General features: G+C 43.5%; 2 protein-coding genes across 2 annotated transcripts; one reads left to right on the plus strand and one right to left on the minus strand.

Annotated features, from left to right (window-relative positions):
* Positions 1 to 4,897: 4,897 nt before the first annotated feature.
* LOC101753145 (MLO-like protein 1) lies at positions 4,898 to 8,794 on the minus strand. The gene is made up of 14 exons (XM_004952686.3): positions 8,502 to 8,794; positions 8,345 to 8,402; positions 7,975 to 8,207; positions 7,517 to 7,633; positions 7,379 to 7,433; positions 7,178 to 7,269; positions 7,003 to 7,077; positions 6,817 to 6,905; positions 6,670 to 6,719; positions 6,447 to 6,487; positions 6,065 to 6,274; positions 5,765 to 5,832; positions 5,622 to 5,682; positions 4,898 to 5,348 (listed from the first exon to the last, which is right to left on the minus strand). The coding sequence occupies exons 1-14, from the start codon at positions 8,646 to 8,648 to the stop codon at positions 5,151 to 5,153; spliced, it is 1,494 nt and encodes a 497-aa protein (XP_004952743.1). The 5' UTR covers positions 8,649 to 8,794; the 3' UTR covers positions 4,898 to 5,150.
* A 3,788-nt stretch (positions 8,795 to 12,582) lies between these two features.
* LOC101752734 (glyoxylate/succinic semialdehyde reductase 1) lies at positions 12,583 to 16,487 on the plus strand. The gene is made up of 8 exons (XM_004952685.4): positions 12,583 to 12,825; positions 12,951 to 13,061; positions 13,134 to 13,235; positions 14,269 to 14,370; positions 14,891 to 15,006; positions 15,636 to 15,714; positions 15,808 to 15,978; positions 16,070 to 16,487. Exons 1-8 carry the CDS (start codon positions 12,721 to 12,723, stop codon positions 16,166 to 16,168), a joined length of 885 nt encoding a protein of 294 aa, XP_004952742.1. The 5' UTR covers positions 12,583 to 12,720; the 3' UTR covers positions 16,169 to 16,487.
* Positions 16,488 to 17,471: the final 984 nt, after the last annotated feature.

The raw sequence follows: 17,471 nt of genomic DNA on the forward strand, positions 1-17,471 counted from the left end.
CGAATTGGGCTTCCAGCCCCTTAAGTGTGTGACCCTATGGGTTACGAACCATCACAACATAAAATACATGTTGTTCCCTTTGCCTCACGATATTTGGTCTAGCTTCAAGCCGACCGCTCTTTCTCGATCCTGTGATTCGGAATCCCTTTGTAGGTTAACTCTTAACCGTACGTAGCATGGCCATGCATTTTTGGATCCGATCACTCGAGGGCCCCAGAGATATCACCCTCAATCAGAGAGGGGAAAATCCCATCTTGATTGACCATGTCTCATAGCATGCTTCTTGACAAACCCGAAAGCTACCTTTATAACTAACCTGTTACGGCGTAGCATTTGATAGCCCCTAAGTAGGTCGATCCACATCTAGAATACATGCGACAATCTCAGGTCTAAGGACAAAGCGTATATGTTGTTTAAAGAGAGAACTAATTCTCGTGTTGGGTCAGTCCTAGCACATGTCTCCACATGTATCCACGTTATTAGTTCAACATCTCCATGTCCATGACTTGTGAAACATAGTCATCAACTAATACATGTGCTAGTCTAATATTCATATGTGTCCTCACATGAACTCCGACTAAGGACAACTCTAGAATAACCATACAAGTAAAGAGTTTCACATACAATTCATATAATTGCAAATCAATTCAAGTAGCCTTTAATGGATATTCAATAAACACAATATACAAATCATGGATACAAATGGAATATCATCATCTCTATGATTGCCTCTAGGGCATACCTCCAACAACAAGGTGGTCTTTTGTGCGGTGGGTGTCGTTGAGAATCAAGGAGTCGATGGTGATGCAAGGAACACGATTTAGACAGGTTCAAGCCGCTAGATTGCGTAATACCCTATGTCCTGTGTGTTGATTGTATTGAACTTGTGTCGAGTTGCACTTGTTTGTGAGCTTAGGTGAGTTGCCGATCTAGGTACCCCTGCCCTCCTTTATATACTCCAGGGGGTAGGAGAACTAGTCGAATTACAAGGAGGAGTCCTAGTAGGAGTCCTAGTTAGATTATAGGGGAATCCTAGTAGGAGTCCGACTTCTTCCTTGCGGGTACTGGGGATCTATCCCCGTCAACGGCTTCTGCTCAACATCTGGTGCTTCCGGTTCTTGTTGCATCAATTCTCCAATATCTTCGAATTTCCCTCCTCCAGAGTTCCATATTGAGGTGACAATGCTTTAGTTGCTTCTCTCAATTCGTTATCTTGGCCATCCTCATTATTTTCCATTGCTCTTAATAAAGGATCCCTAAAATTTCAGCAAAGCATACACTTTCTACCTCCTCGTTATCAGGAGATAGATGCAAATTTTTCTGAGATGCAGGCAGAAAATCATAAGTATATTTGGCACCATCAAGATTAATTGTTACTTTGCCTTCTCCTGCATCAAGCACAGCATGTACCAATTTAAGAAAAGGTCTACCAAGGATTATATCATCATGTTTATCATAGCAAGCATCAATAACAAAGAAATTAGTTGGTATAGATTTATTTGAGATATCAACTTTTAGATCTCTAAGCACACCCAAAGGTTTGGTTATTCTACTATCTCCCATGATCAATTTAATTGGTGTTGGAGCAAGTTGCAAAGTCTTACTGAAAAGTTTATCATAAAGTTTCGAAGACATGACACTTACATGTGCTCCAATATCACAGAGTGCTTTGTCGATAATATTCCCATTGATCATGCAGTCGATATGTGGTGTAGGCAAATGTGCTCCCTCATCTTGATTGATCCCAATTGCGTATATCTGCGCTGGGTTGGTGAAAGGTGATGCTTCAGGTTTTACTCCCATGACTCTCTTTACTTCAACAATGTATTCTGGGTCTACTTCTTCTTCGCTGAAAAGTTTTTGAATGACTTCTCCAGCTGTTTCCTTGTCAAGCACATACCCAGTGTGTGTCTCTGGTGGAAAATCCATCTCTATGGCGCTGGTTGACCCCTTTTGATTTGCATATAACCTATGTTTATCAAATATCTCGCTGAAATCGATAGGAATCCAATCCATTTGTTCAAACTCCCGCAGGGGTTTTGCATTCACCAAGCTTCGAGCTTCTGATGTTTCTGGTTTGTCGTCTTTGATGCACCAGGTAGGTTCCTCCTTTATGTGTGCTGGTCTTTTTCTTTTTGCACCACATGTTCTTCCTTCTCATTCTTCTGGAGTTCTTTTCTGAAAATTCCAGCAAGTATATGTCCTTAACTTCCTTGCTCTCGTGCCCTAGATTGATAGTTATCACATTCTCTGTTTATGGCTGCTCCTCTGCTAATTTTCTGTAGAAGTTGAGCAACTTCCCTGAGTGTCTTTTCCATAAGGTCTCCTCTGCACACATTTGAACAAACTCCCGACATTTTTGGATTAGTGAAAAATAAAATGTATGCAACAACACATCACCTGAAAGTCCAAGCTTAGGTCCTTGTTCGAGTAGTCTGTTGAATCTGTCCCAAGCTTGATCTATTCCTTCATCTTCTCCTTGCACAAACATGATCACTTCCTTTCGAAGGTTCTGAAGTTTGATGATAAAGAAAAATCTCCCACAAAACTTTATCATTAGTGTCTTCCAATTCCCCTTCACATCGAAAGAAGCTTCTGCATACCATCGTCTCGCTTCACATGCAAGTGAAAACGGGAATAGATTCCACCTGAACCAAGCTGACAGAATTCCTTCTTGTTGTAGCGTGTTGCATAGCATCGTGAATCACTCAATGTGTCTATATGGATTATCAGTCTCCACTACTTGGAAAGGGTTACTTCCAGCCATGTCAATTATTCCTTTATCCAAGATGTACTCCTTGGCTGCAAGCACTGAGTCGGATTTCTGCATGTCGAATTGATCGGTTAATGGAATTGCATAGTCCCTTAGAGACTTTTCTCCTTCCTCCTTGTAGTGATTGAATAGAGCCATCGAGACACAAAAAAACCAAGGTTTTATTTTCTAGATAAAAAATTGGATGTTAGAGGTTAACAAAAAATTAATACAAAGTTAAACGTAGCAAAACAGACTTGTTCCACGGCAACGGTGCCATAAAAGCTTGTTGACAGTAGTTAATACATCAATTTATGAACCGCAAGCGTACGGATCAGTTGTAGCTCTTCCCTTAGAGTAATCCCCCAAGGTTTATCAATTTGTGGAACAAGTGAATTTGCTCGCTTAACTAAGCACTAATCTATGTAACTAAAGGTTCTTTGTATATGATAAGATTGATCTAACAAAATAACTAGTGACTTAGATTAAAGCAGATAGAGAGTATGAATGCAAATAAGATTGATAAAATGCTAATCCTAGGGATCTAAGATCACTTGTAGATGTAATCACCATGCATGAAAGTACTGGATCTAAGTGTTATTGTGAGTGGATGTGAACTATACGCAACACTTTCCCTCTCGCACGTTCTCACTACACGAGGGTACTCAAATATTGAATGATAAGAGCACAGCTTGATGATCATTCTATGTAAGCAAATAAGCAACCCAAAATAGCACTGGCCAACCATTACATCAAGGAGCATCATCAAGATATGATAAATAACAAACAGATCTTAAATAAGAGGTTTAGCGATTACAAATCAAGATCTCCATACAACCCCGAGGACAAACAGAGATTTTACCCCATGATCTTACACATGTTGATAGAATTCTAGGTAAAGATCGCCCTATAGATCAACTGGACTGAAGACAACGACGAACAGGTGCAGAAAAGCCCCAGGCCGATCGGTCTGGGCACCTCCAAGCCGATCGGCTTGGGAGGTTCCTTCCTCCTCTGGTGCTTTGCTTCACGTGGATTCTTATAGATCCAATCTTCTCTCCATTTTTCCTCCTTGTGGCAGCGGTGGATGGTGTTTACGTGGTGCTTTCTCCAAGCCGATCGGCTTGGGAGGTTCCTTCCTCCTCTGGTGCTTTGCTTCGTGTGGATTCTTATAGATCCAATCTTCTCTCCGTTTTTCCTCCTTGTGGCAGCGGTGGATGGTGTTTACGTGGTTCTTTCTCCTCTCTCTCCCCTTCTCTCTTCCTTGAAGTTCATGAGGGGGTATTTATAAAGTCTCCCATAGGCGGCGGCTCTGGGTCAATGTCGGTGAAAAAACCCTAGACATCATCGTAGACTTCACGCTGAAGAAACGGGAGGTCGACCGGGCCCTGGAATTGGCCATTGGCCTGGGCCCTTCCTGGCCCTTCCTGGCCCCTCTAGTCCTCTCCTTCCTCGTGCTGGCTTCCCTCGATGACCCATATCCAAATATCCATTAAGCTCTTTATGCAAACCCCCTTGATTATGTCATAATGCAATATACTCCAAAATACAACACATGCAATAATGGGGTTATTTCATGTGCCAATGACGGGTTAGTATAAGATTAAGCATGAAAACACTAGTTAAATAGAACTAAAAGTGTGTCCATAACAAGCGTCAATAGGATGTATCATCAAAATGAATCTCTATTAATACATCCATTCAAAGAGCTCCATCATCCTGGCCCGCTTGACTTTATTGTGTCATCAAACACTCTTTATTATTTTTCATTCAACATACCTCATGTCTAAGTTGATTCAAAGTCTTGTAACCCACCTCTACACTCCTTCCTTGTCTTTTTATGGACTTCTCTACCATGACACACTTTATACATGCATAAAAATTTCAAATATACTACTAGAATTTTGGAGCCTTGCCTATCAGCAATTTCTGTAAGAAAATGATCTTACCCTCCAATACTAACATCACCTACAAGCAGCATAGAGCTTATAATAGAGACTAGGGCGATGAAAATCATGTTGTTTATAATTTGACATGAGAGAAAATGAGGGTACTACATCATGAGATCCAACACCACAGGAGAAGCCGTAAATATTGATTATGGTAGGTAAGTCTATCCTTACTCTAGTTGGTTGGAGGTGCAAATTGAATAGGAAAGGAGACAATATAGCATTTCAATTTCATGCACTTTCATTCCTTTTCCTTTCTACAATAGACTCCCACCTCATGGGTCGGGTGGAAAAACACCCAAATGGAATTATAACATGGTAGCACTTTAGCTATATTACTAAAAAAATCAAAATTTCCAAGTGATTCGCAATAAACTTATCAACAAATCTAAAAATATGATTCCAATTATCTATGAAATATACATTAGCAAGTGCAATCATCCATTCACTTAGACCAGCCTAGCAGTCCCTTCCTCCATTGCTGAAACTCTTCGTGCATTCACCATTTGAATTCCCTCACCATCTGGTGAACTATCACCTACATTTGTTGCTGGCATTCTTTTCCGTTGCCTAGCATTTTGAGCCCAATTAGTGAGGCCTTCAGATATATTTTGATCGAACATGGCTTTCTTGAATGAACTTCCCATCTTCATCAATAAAAAATATAAAATCATCATCAATACTAGATAGGATTAGTTAGAGAACATTAACAATCCAATATTGTACCAGTAGTCAAATATGCATGTATGGCATTGATAAGAGGATATAATATCACTTTATAACCATGTTAATGTTTTATTTAACAAAAGTAAGTGTTATCCAAAGTGGTCAATTCACTAAAACAAAAACAAAGGAACAACAAGTGCATCGCAAATAATATGAATTCATTTTAAACACCCAAATAAATTTAGTCAACGTACCTGCGAGATGATAGCATAGAGCGGTAGAGTGCTATAACCACATAGGAGTTGGCTGATGACACTGAAATAACAATAAAAGTAATATGAGTTCATGTTTTGCTACAAGTTAAAAAGTTGTTAATAGACATGTTTTTATAAGATACCTTATCACAAGTCGAGTAATAACATACGCTGGTTTTCCCATAATGCATGATTTAAACCCGTATATTACCTGCAAAGTTTGTTGAGTGTTAAAATAGTTCCGATTTCACATAAATCAAGACAATCATGTTTGGTATGATGCTCTCTATATATGTTCAAATATTGCATCAGCTATTCATGATAATTTCAATGTTAAATTCTATAAAAGAATGATCCATCATGTGATTGCAATTTTATCCTATAACCAATACTTGATGCTTGGTAGGATATATATATCAAGGGTATGAGTTTATTGATCTTACCAACAACCAAAAGAAAAATGCAATCTCAAATGCATTTTGGAACAAGATGATATGGATCAACAGAAGGACTAGTTTAGGCCGATGAAACCAAAATAATTCATCTGAGGGAGATACAACTAGGTCCCCTTCTATTGCCGTATGCTTTTGGGCAACCTCGAGAGCCAATTCAGTGATAATATGCTCCAACTTACTTCCAACCACAAGTAGTGCCTGTAACGAAGAAGATGCATCAAACATGTTAGATCTATCTTACTATGAAGCAATCATTTTACTATGAACAAGCATAAGGTGCATGATTAGTGCTTCTAGACTATTATTAGGTCCAACAATTAGAATTTGCATATATTAATGTATTTGAATTACAATATAGTTGTTTACTTACAAGGAAAGGGACTACCGATAACCATATGTAGACATACCATCCTATGACCACAACAAAAAAAGAGTAGCGTTAGTTTTTTCACATAAGGCATAATTTTTTTTAATATAGGTTCAATAATTGTATGTGATAAAATAATAAGTATGAAAACAGCATTGCAAAGTGCTGTATCTTATTTAGCTATAAAGAATAAGAAGTAATACTCATTTATGCATATAAGTTTTACCATGAACATTCAATAGCAAGAATATCATAAGCAAAGCCCAAAGGTACCAACTGCAACAAAAGAATATGTGCATTAGCTCAGCATTCATCATATTTAGTGTTAATAGACTATATGAAAGCTAATATACATGTTGGCCGGGTAGCTTACCTTATGCCAACAACTTTCTTGAAATCACCATCCAGTGCTCTATGCATATAATTGTAAAAATTGAATTTTGGATGCCCCCTACAATGTTTCTAGAAAAAAGCAAGCATGTAAATATAAACATCTTTTCTATATAATATGGCATATTATGACAAAAAAAAAAGCAGCAGAGAGTGTATTTGTGACTACCATGACGAAACCAAGTCGCAGGGTTGTGTAGTCCTCCTCAGTGATTGACCCATAGAATTGTTTGAAGAACGAGCGCTGAAGTAAAGGGTAATTAGTATTGGTTGTATTCAGTGGGTGTGTTAACATCATACATTATGCGCTAACATTAAAAAATAACACATGGGAAGTAACATACCAGCCAACCGAAAATCCCCCATCTTTTTCCATGACCTTTGAAGTGAGATTGGATAAATTTGAATTCTTGCACATGCTTGATCATTTGAGGACCTACAAATTTTGACCCAATGACACATAATGAGCATGCGGTTTATCACTGCTTCAACAACGAAACTGCGTAGTTAATTACTTGCTAGACTAGGAGGTACGTGTATCATACCACTATCATCGCCATTTTCTTGGATCTGCTCCTCCCAGTATTTCCATTTTCTTGTCTAGACGGTAATGAACAAGTTGTTTAGAAAAAAAAAAGAGTGTGATAACTCATGCTGAACACAAAGTTGCACGTTTTAAATACCTGGGCGGCTCCAAGAATAACTGTAACAGCACTGAGAACCACGTGCGTGACTGCTAGGACAAAGATAAATATGTGTAGCTGATGAATGGCTTCAGTAGAGAGGATTGGAACTTTGCCCTGTAGAATATATGACAACAGAGGAGTGAGCGAGCTGTCCACGAAAGATGAAAGGCAGTAGTGATAGGAACATGGCAACATGTTCTCCTTAACAAAACAATAGCCGCAAGGAAAAAAAAAACATTACTTGGAAACGTCGTGTACTCAGATAAAACAGAATCAAAATACTCAATATTTAATTGCAGAAGATGACTTTTATTTTTCTGAAGGGACCGAGGAGTATCACACGTGGCGAAACCGAAGCTGGTCAAGGCGTTCTAAATCGCTGTTCCGTTAAACGTCGGTTGCTGTCAGTTGTCACGGGAATCCCGTCCGGCGAAGCAAAGCGGACACGCACGTACCTTGTTCAGGCAGTAGTCACTGTTCTTGCCGCCACCTGCGAGGAGCCTCCTGGTGCTGCCCAGGACACCGGTGAACACGGTGGCGCCGTAGTGCTCGGTGGTCTTGGCGAGCTTCGACGGCGGCAGCGGGCAGGGCAGGAGGTGGTGCATGACGCTCCTCCGGACGCATATCTTCTGCATGGTGCCCTGGACCACGTTGAGCATCAGGGATATGAACCCCAGCAGCATCAGCTCTGCACCACCACAACGATCAGTCAGCAGGAAACCGGCCGCTAGAAGTGGACGCACGTTCTTGAGGCAACGGAGGAAATTTTTTTTTTTTTTGGAGGTGCCGCAGAGATGGAGAGAAGAATTTTGCCTGCCAACTAACCATCTTTGACCTTGAGGAGGGCATCGTACATCGGCTTCCGATGGCTTTTCGACAGCCTCTGTTCTTGCAATTCAGAGGATACACATTAGAAGTGTTGTTCATGGAGAATATATACACTACTGTAGGAGTGCTTGTTAATCGGACGGTAGAAATATACCTTGCCGAGGCGGTGAAGCAGGCGCTCGAAGAGCAGGGAGATGACGACGATGACGGAGCAGACGGACGCGACGATCCATGTGGGCGTGTGCTCCAGCGTGATCTCCGACCCGCCGGCGGCGCCTTTGGCTCCTCCTCCTCCGGCCATGGCCGGCAAGAGCTAGCTTCTTCTTCAACTCTAACCCGCTCCGTCCCTGTTGTCCCTAACCTCTCGTCGTATGTCAAAAAGCTGGCGCCATCCTTATATAGAAGTGGCAACCACGATAGCATTAGCAGCATGGTTAATTACGTCTTCAATTCCATGTTTTTCGTTCAGCGAGAAGGTAGCTAAGTCTTCCATGTTGACTTGGGATTTTTTTAGTTGGAAAGAAAGACACGGTCAAGTTGTGAGAAAAAAAAATAGCATGAAGTATCCTCGAGACCTTCCCGATGGAAACGTGCGGTTTGTTCTTTTGTTTTGACAAGATCGGTCGCCAGTAAACGGTGTGCGCCACGGCCACGGCCACGCGTACTCCACATAGGACCTATCCATGGATGATTGGTGTCTATGTTCTGCAGACTGCATTATCCTGTAACTGAGAACTGGACTCCTCGCAAGTTCATCCGTGAGATTTTCTGCACTTCTTTTTCTCCGCAGAAGAAGCCCATGAAACCGATGTGAGGTGTTTCCTTTTGGATGCGGGTAACCTGATGACAGTTTAGACGACAAGGACGTCGCGAAAACGGACATGAACTGACCGACTGAGTCAAGCCAGCGCCGCGGGTGTCAGGGAAGAAGAACCATCGATCAGGCTTCCGGCCGTTGGAGGCTTCCGTTTGTTTCGCAGTGGGATCAGATGGGATGCGTCGGATCAATCCGTTGGAGGCATGGACGGAGACAGAACTAGGGGCCTGACCTGCGTACGCGTGCCAAGGAAACCAAGCAACGACGTCCCCGGCCCGTCATGGATCGGAATAGCGCCGTCCCTGTCAGAAGTCTGAACTGCATGCTCAGAGCTTAACTGCCTGCACGAACGAATCATTTTGCCGTCCAAATTATAGGTTGTTTTAGTACATCTAGATACCCATGTATCTAGAAAAGCTAAAACGACCAATAATTTGGAACGGAGGTAGTACATGTTTATGTATGCATGCCTCGTTAGCTTATTTCACTAATTAGCAGGTCAATGCAAGTAATAAAAAAGAAATGAGTTATTGTTTCAGTTACATCTGCCAGGTCAATGCGATGGCATAGATGGAGGAGGAGCAACTAACAGGTATGCAAGGTGCCTTCAGCAGGTCTATCTGATGAAGTAACTATGTGGATTGACTAACGCAAACCGTGGACGTGCCTGATGATAAGCTACGATCCGGTCGCCTTCTGCTCTCAACACGCAGAAAGGACTTTCGCAAAAAGAAAAAAAGAAAAAAAAAAGGACGACGACTACAGGGCAGGCATCATGGCAAATTGGCAACTGGGCCTTGTGCGCCGTTACCCGAACATGCATGGGAAAAACTAAGACCGTAGATCCACCGATCGATCGCGAGCTGGTCATCAACCGCTGCAAGCATGTGTTGGTTTTGCAGATGGAGATAGATTATTGCACAGATGATGGAGGGAGTGGTCACCGCCCGTGACGAGCTGCGCGTCCGACGACAGCGCCCGCAGGAAACGGTTGTTCCTTCCCGCGCAAGTAGCATAGCAAACATTATTGACCAGCTACTGGAGGTTAGTTTAAAAGAATGCCAAGAGTGGACTTGACTTGACTGCACAACAGATGGTGGCCAGTTAATTTGAACGCTAGGACCTTGTTTAGTTGTTAAAATTGGGAGTGTCAAAATTACTGTTCCGGCACTGTAGCACACTGTAGCGTTTCGTTTGTATTTGTGAATTATTATCCAAACATTGACTAGGCTTAAAAGATTCGTCTCGCAAAGTACAACAAAACTGTGCAATTAGTTTTTAATTTCATCTACATTTAGTACTCTATGCATGTACCGCAAGTTTGATGTAACGGGAAATCTTCTTTTTACATAGTGTCAAAGTTGGGAGTTAGGGGTGAAGTAAACAAGGGCTAGGGCGGAACGGAGCCACTAATACTTTGTCCGGTTTTTAATAAATACATAATCCATTCGTCTAACAAAAAATGTTACAATTCTAACTATGCAACTAAGATGACGAATAGTCGGTTTTTGGAACGGATGTCCTAAACTTACATCGATTTTTTTTTAATTAAAGAGAGGTACAACGACGATCATGGCAAGGGCGCGGAGTTGGTGGTGACCAGTGACTTGGCGAGGGGCGGCGGCCGTGACGAGAGCGGATTGGATGAGAGAAGATGGGATACCCGGCCCCTACTATGGACTTTGGAGACGATAGCCATGCATGCATGTGTATGATGAAGTGAACGGCTGCTACTGGTCAGAGAGATCTCGATGCCTCCAAGCAGTCAAGTGGGCAGCAGCGTCCTCCAAATACACGTTCTGCACGTACCTTGGTGGGTGGGTGGGTGGTGGCGGTGCAGTGGTTGCTGTGGACTGGTGGTTCATCTCGTCCATTCCACGTTCGTTTCCACGCGTGCGGACTGCGGGCGCGGGAGTGATCGAACGACAGAGACCGACTCCGCTGTTGGAGTTGGAACGAGCAGCCCGCGTCGCCGTGCCGTGTTGCGCTGCTCACGTACGTACTGCTCTTTACCTTCTTAAGGCCCCGTTTGGTACAGCTTCGGCTTCTCATAAAACGGCTTCGGTTTCGGCTTCTTCGGTGGAGTGGCTTTTTTAGTGAAGCTGAAGCCGTTTTGCAAAATATTTGGTAAAACGGCTTCTCAATGACAATATATGTAATTTTATGATCACTTAATGCTTGGAGAGAGAGGAGAAGCCGGTGAAGCCACTTTTTTCGGCTTCTCCTCTCTAGTGTAAGCCGTTTTGCGGCTTCTCCTCGGCTTTGGTGGTGAAGCCGTTTTAAAATTGACCCTTTGGTAGGGCTTCATCAAAAGCCGGTGGAGAAGCACTTTGAGAAGCCCTACCAAACGGGGCCTAAGTTTGGCGGGTCGTCGCAGCATATGGCTCCAGGTCCAGGCTCTGTCTTCGTAACTTCCTCTTTTGTCGGGTGATGAGCACTGCCGCAGAAACTCTATCCCTGGGTGCGTATAATTTTTCAATCATAATTTCGGTCCCAAGTCCTTAATGACCGAATTAATCTCGGTTAGTTCAGTTTTAGGTGTCGGTCCCAAGTCCTAACAACTTGTTCGCTTCAGCTTATCAGCTACCGAACAGTATTTTTCTCTCACAACAAATCAGCCGTTTCAGCTTTTCAGCCGGATTATAAGTCCAGCCGAACAGGTCACAAATTCTTAATTTCCCTCAAGCGCCAGGAGTAGGCAGCGGTGAGAAGGAAGAGGAGGCGTGCGGGGGAGGTGAGCAGGGCGGGCGCAAACGTGGAGGATGAGGCGGAGGCGGCGTCCGCTCGAGCCCAGCGGCCGGAGTAGGTTGAGGCGGTTGGTGCGTGGCTGGGGAGGGACCTTCGCTCGAGAAAGCTCTGGAAATCCTACCCTGTGTTGAACGGCTCGATCAATCTCTGCTAGCGATCCGACGGCTAAAGAAAGCAGGCGACGTGGTCCAATCTCCTGCCCGAGCTTGAAGGCAGGATTCGGACTATAGAGGTGCCATCAACTGGGCCGGTTTAATTACCATAAAACACGCGGCCTCTTCCTTCCTCCTTCCTCCACCAAAAAAAAAAAGCTCTTCGAAGCCCAATGGGCTTAACAAGCCCACGGCGTCGTCTCGGCGCGCGCTGTTCGGCCATGCCGGCAGCGAAAGCGACCGACCGGAAGGTAGCGACTAGCGAGCTAGTGCTGTGTGGTGCACGTGCACCCACCAGGCTACCACACATCCAGGCCGAGCCCGGAGATTGCTGACAGGTGGGTGGCTCCGTCGGGCCGCAGCCGCATCCCGGCCGTCCAACGACCCGTCGACGGCCGCGCGGCGCTCCAGCTCCGTAGACCCTGGCGCCACAACAAATGTCCGATCCGATTGGGGGGAAAGTTAACGAGAGCGACAAAAAATTGATCCATATAATAATAAAATAAAAAAGGAAAAATGTAAAGAAATCGAGGATTGGCAGGGAGGGGAGAGGGTTTGTGCTGCTGGCGGCTGCGCTCTGGATCGCGCACAAGTGTATCCCCGCGGTTGCTGCGTCGCGCACACGGAGGAGAGGAGAGGAGAGGAGAGGAGAGGAGATGGAGGTCGGTTTCTTGGGGCTGGGCATCATGGGGAAGGCAATGGCGACCAACCTCCTCCGCCACGGCTACCGCGTCACCGTCTGGAACCGGACCCTCGCCAAGGTATCTCCTGGAAAGCGCCGTTGCTCTTTTATGCTGTGCCGTTCAATCCGAATCCGTCCCCTCCCGTCCGATTGAGCCCACTCGTGCTCCTGATTGACGTCCATGGCCACCTCCTCTTCTCCTAGTGCCAAGAGCTCGTCGCGCTCGGGGCCACCGTCGGGGAGACGCCCGCCGCCGTCGTCGCCAAGTGCAGATACACCATCGCCATGCTCTCCGACCCCAGCGCCGCCCTATCCGTAAGCGCACGATTCGTGGCACCTTTGTTGCAATGCTTAATCGATTTCTGACCCCCTTTCTTTTCCATCCAGGTTGTCTTCGACAAGGATGGCGTGCTCGAGCAGATCGGGGATGGCAAAGGCTATATCGACATGTCCACTGTCGATGCCGCGACTTCGTCCAAGATTAGTGAGGTATCATCCCAAGTGCTTGTTATTTTTTCTTTAGATTCCTTTTTTGAGTAATTAGTCATGCCCTCAGTACCTTTACGTTTCGTATTCCCCCAAAACAAAAGCTCTAGTCTGTGCATACAGTCTACAAGACTATAAGCTTTTGTTCAGTTGCCAATGCGGCCCTACATACTCTGTTAAGGGCTATTTGATCGCTTATTGGTAGATGGTATGATCTTTTGGCTGTCTGGGTGTATGGATTGCCACTTGGAAGGCTGCTAGGGACGAAATCAGGCAACTTCTGAAAATTTGAGCAATACAGACAAAACTTTACATCGTTGTTTTTGTTATTTATATCATTTATTATTATGGATGTCAATGCAACATAAACGATTGGCATGTCCCTTGATCTCTCTGCACGGTCTCACCACTGGATATGGTAATATGATGACACTTCTGGAATGTCCCAAATTGCTTATAATTATAAGTGCGTGTTCTACCACCGTATCGAATCTGCCTTGGGTTTGATGTGCATTCCCATCTTCTAATCATTCTTAGGCATTTTGAAACTAAGATAGTATAGTACATCGAATCTTTTCTTTTTTCTTTTCATTAATGGAGTTATAGAATGAGGAGGAGTGGTTGTTAAAGTATGCACATTTACCACCCTTTTTTTTGTATTTTCCACTAATAGAGTTACAAAATGAGGAAGGAAATATGGAATTGGAGGCAAGGAAGAAAAATTAAATTTCCTTGCATACCATTGGGTATTTCCTGTCAAATCTGCTTAGTCATAAATCTGTTCTACATGGAAATCCCGTTTTATGCTGTAGGCATAGGTACACCATCATGTGTCGATGTATGAACTAGTACAAACTTGTGCTTAGTCTGAGATGAATTCCATAGCATCTTATTCATAGACTGTATGAACACAGCATGTGTAGCAGATTTACATCCTCCCTACTTTAAATATCTATAACTTTCACCAGGGTTGCCATATGGATAAGGTTTATTAATAGTGTACTGAGATTTGTTCTTCTTTGATCATTTTTTTCAGGCAGTTAAACAAAAAGGCGGAGCTTTTGTTGAAGCTCCGGTTTCAGGGAGCAAGAAGCCAGCTGAAGATGGTCAATTGGTCATTCTTGCTGCCGGGGACAAGGTTATTCACTGCGTTCTGACTTTAAGATGATCCTTTATGACTATTGCTGCAACTAGCTGTCATTTTTAGTTTATGGTACTTCACCAAACCTCTAATGTGACATTATCCTTCTTCCCTTGAAATAATTAAGTTGGCTACATTTGGGTTCAGTTGTAGTTCTTGTTAGGACTTATGCTATTGTTTAATTGCTTTTGGTTCTAATGATCAAACGTTTCCTTCATCATTCTAGTGTCAATGATGTTTGCCCCTGTATCTGGGTTTACTTCGATCATAACAGAGAATGAGTAAACAAATCACTGTAGTTTAAGGAGGTATGGTTCATGTATTAGCCTCTAATAATTGTACACAAATTTTGGATCAGGATATGTTTGTTAAAGGAGGAAAGTCACCAGTGCATGTTACTTATAACCTGTAACTTATCAGATATAAATAGCTCTGCCCTGCCAAAAGATAACACCACGTATGGCCTAACCATACCCCTACCATATCTTGTTCGCTCATTTGATTCTTCCTTTTACAGACATTGTATGATGAAATAGTTCCTGCATTTGATGTACTTGGGAAAAAGTCGTTCTTTTTGGGAGAGATTGGAAATGGAGCTAAGATGAAGCTTGTGGTCAACATGGTCATGGGAAGGTGAGTGTTTATTTTGGGCAGCTGAAAAGCATATAGACATCAAAGCACTGAAAATGCAGACATTCAAGTACTGATGATTGCAAATCTACTGATATCATTGTGACATGACAAATCTTAGTACTTCTGTTTATGTTAGTGGATCATAATGTGCAATGCATGCATTTTAGGACGACAAGTACAAAAGAACAGAGTAATACATATTTTGGGACTTGGGAGCACCTAAGAGTAATAATTATATATGCTCATTTGTTCTGTATAATCTACTGTTAACTGTTAAGGATCACTGGGATGTCAGTCGAAGACATAATTGGTATGTTGCAATGTTTTTGAAGCTTATCCTTCTCCTTTTCTTACTATTTAATGATAATGATTTTCTAACTCTTGTCACATGATAGAGGTTTTTGCTACTGCAAATCTGAGCCTTTCATGTGCTGAATAGCATATGTACTGCAAATCCTCCTGATCCGTGTCTGTTAGATTGTGGGCCTTCTCTTTCAGATGTGATTCTGTTGAGATGCTTGTTGCACATTCAGAGGCGTACAACCCCTTTCTGCTGTTAGCACATTTTAGTGCCTCTTTACCTTTGTGGTTTGTAAGTTAACTGATCACAACTACGTTTCTTGGTGCAGTATGATGAATTCTTTGTCCGAGGGACTTTCTTTGGCCGACAAAAGTGGGTTGAGCCCCCAGGCACTTCTTGATGTCCTGGTATGACACTCCATGTCTCTGAGATTACTGTGAACCTGAGAATCCACCTTGTCACCATTGAATAACAGCATATTTATTTCTTGACTTCAAAAGGACCTCGGCGCTATCGCAAACCCAATGTTCAAGCTGAAGGGGCCCGCAATGCTGCAGGGCAGCTACAACCCTGCGTTCCCTCTGAAACATCAGCAGAAGGACATGAGGTTAGCTCTGGCCCTGGGAGATGAGAACGCCGTCTCCATGCCAGTCTCTGCAGCTGCGAACGAGGTGCGCCATACTTCCCTTTCGACTTGTGCTACGCCTCACAAAACACAGGGTTTGAGTGAAGGCACATGACACCACCATTTTTCGATCACAGGCATTCAAGAAGGCCAGAAGTCTGGGGCTGGGGGACCTGGACTTCTCGGCGGTCTATGAGGTAGTGAAGGGCGGTGCAGGTGGTTCAGGCCAGGCATGATGGGCTATTGTTGGTCTCGTTCGGATGCTAGAATCACATTCACATGGCCGTGGTTCCCCAGTTTCTACGCAGATTTGCAGCACTATCTCTTTCGTGATAAGTTTCTGTCAAAGGCAATTGGCTCGTCATGGTAGCGATGTGTATATCCAGGATCTGGAACCTGACCTCGCAGGAGAAATAAATCAGCATTGATTCTAGCGTACGTGCACGATATGGATGTAACATTGTAATTGGAAACTTGGAATTAGCTGCCTGCACCAGGAATGGTTTTGTTGCATTGAAGACGTATGACATAGAATGACACTCCTATCCTTTTTCAGTGCACTGTTTCCAAAAAAAATTTCGGTCCTAACTCGTAGTGTAAAAGGTTTAAGGCTTTCAGCAGCAGACCAGGCAATCTCCCTGACCATAAAACCGTATAATTGCTGACGTGGCATGTGAGCTATTTAATGTTATGAAACTCTTGATGAAACCTCCACTGAAACTAGGTGACTCTGCCTCTGCGTGTATGCCAGGTGGCAAAGCAAATAAGCTGCCGCCCGGGTCAACTCGCCGGCAATCAAGCAGCATGGCTTTGCCGGAGTCATCAGGCCAATAAAGCCGGATTTCGCTGCATCGCCCATGGTCATCCGTTCCTTTCCACGAGACATGTATTCTGGACTCCGGAGACATGGTCACGCAATCACGAATACATTGTTCGCAGGTTGGCTTCGGCCATGTTTAGTTCCCCCCAAATCCCAACTTTGACACTATGCAAAAAGAAGATTCCCCATCACATCAAATTTACGATACATGCATGGAGTACTAAATGTAGATGAAATCAAAAACTAATTGCACAGTTTTGTTGTACTTTGCGAGACGAATCTTTTGAGCCTAATTAGTCAATGTTTGGACAATAATTCACAAATACAAACGAAAATGCTACAGTTGCGCATTTATGGCAAACTCCCAACTTTGGCACTCCCAAATTGGAACTAAACAAGGCCGAATCGTTTAAGTTTCCGGGGGTGTTTGTTTTATGAATTCCTTTCTTTAAGTTTGACCACACACACAAATTGTCGGGTGTCTTAGGCCATGTTACTTGGGCATATACTTTAGGCCTTGTTTGATACTAGTAAATTGAAGGTGGAACGAGAGGGGTTGGAGAGGAAATTGTTCATTTTAAACTCAATCCTCTTCATTCCTTTCCAATCCTCTTCTATCCAAACAAACCCTTGTATGGGGGATTTCGTCTCCGTCCCCTGCAGGAATTCATAACATAGGTAGGGGTGGGCACAATTTTCCGAACCTGAACCCCGAACCT

Source organism: Setaria italica, chromosome I, assembly GCF_000263155.2.
Source record: "Setaria italica strain Yugu1 chromosome I, Setaria_italica_v2.0, whole genome shotgun sequence".
Classification (NCBI taxonomy): Eukaryota; Viridiplantae; Streptophyta; class Magnoliopsida; order Poales; family Poaceae; genus Setaria; species Setaria italica.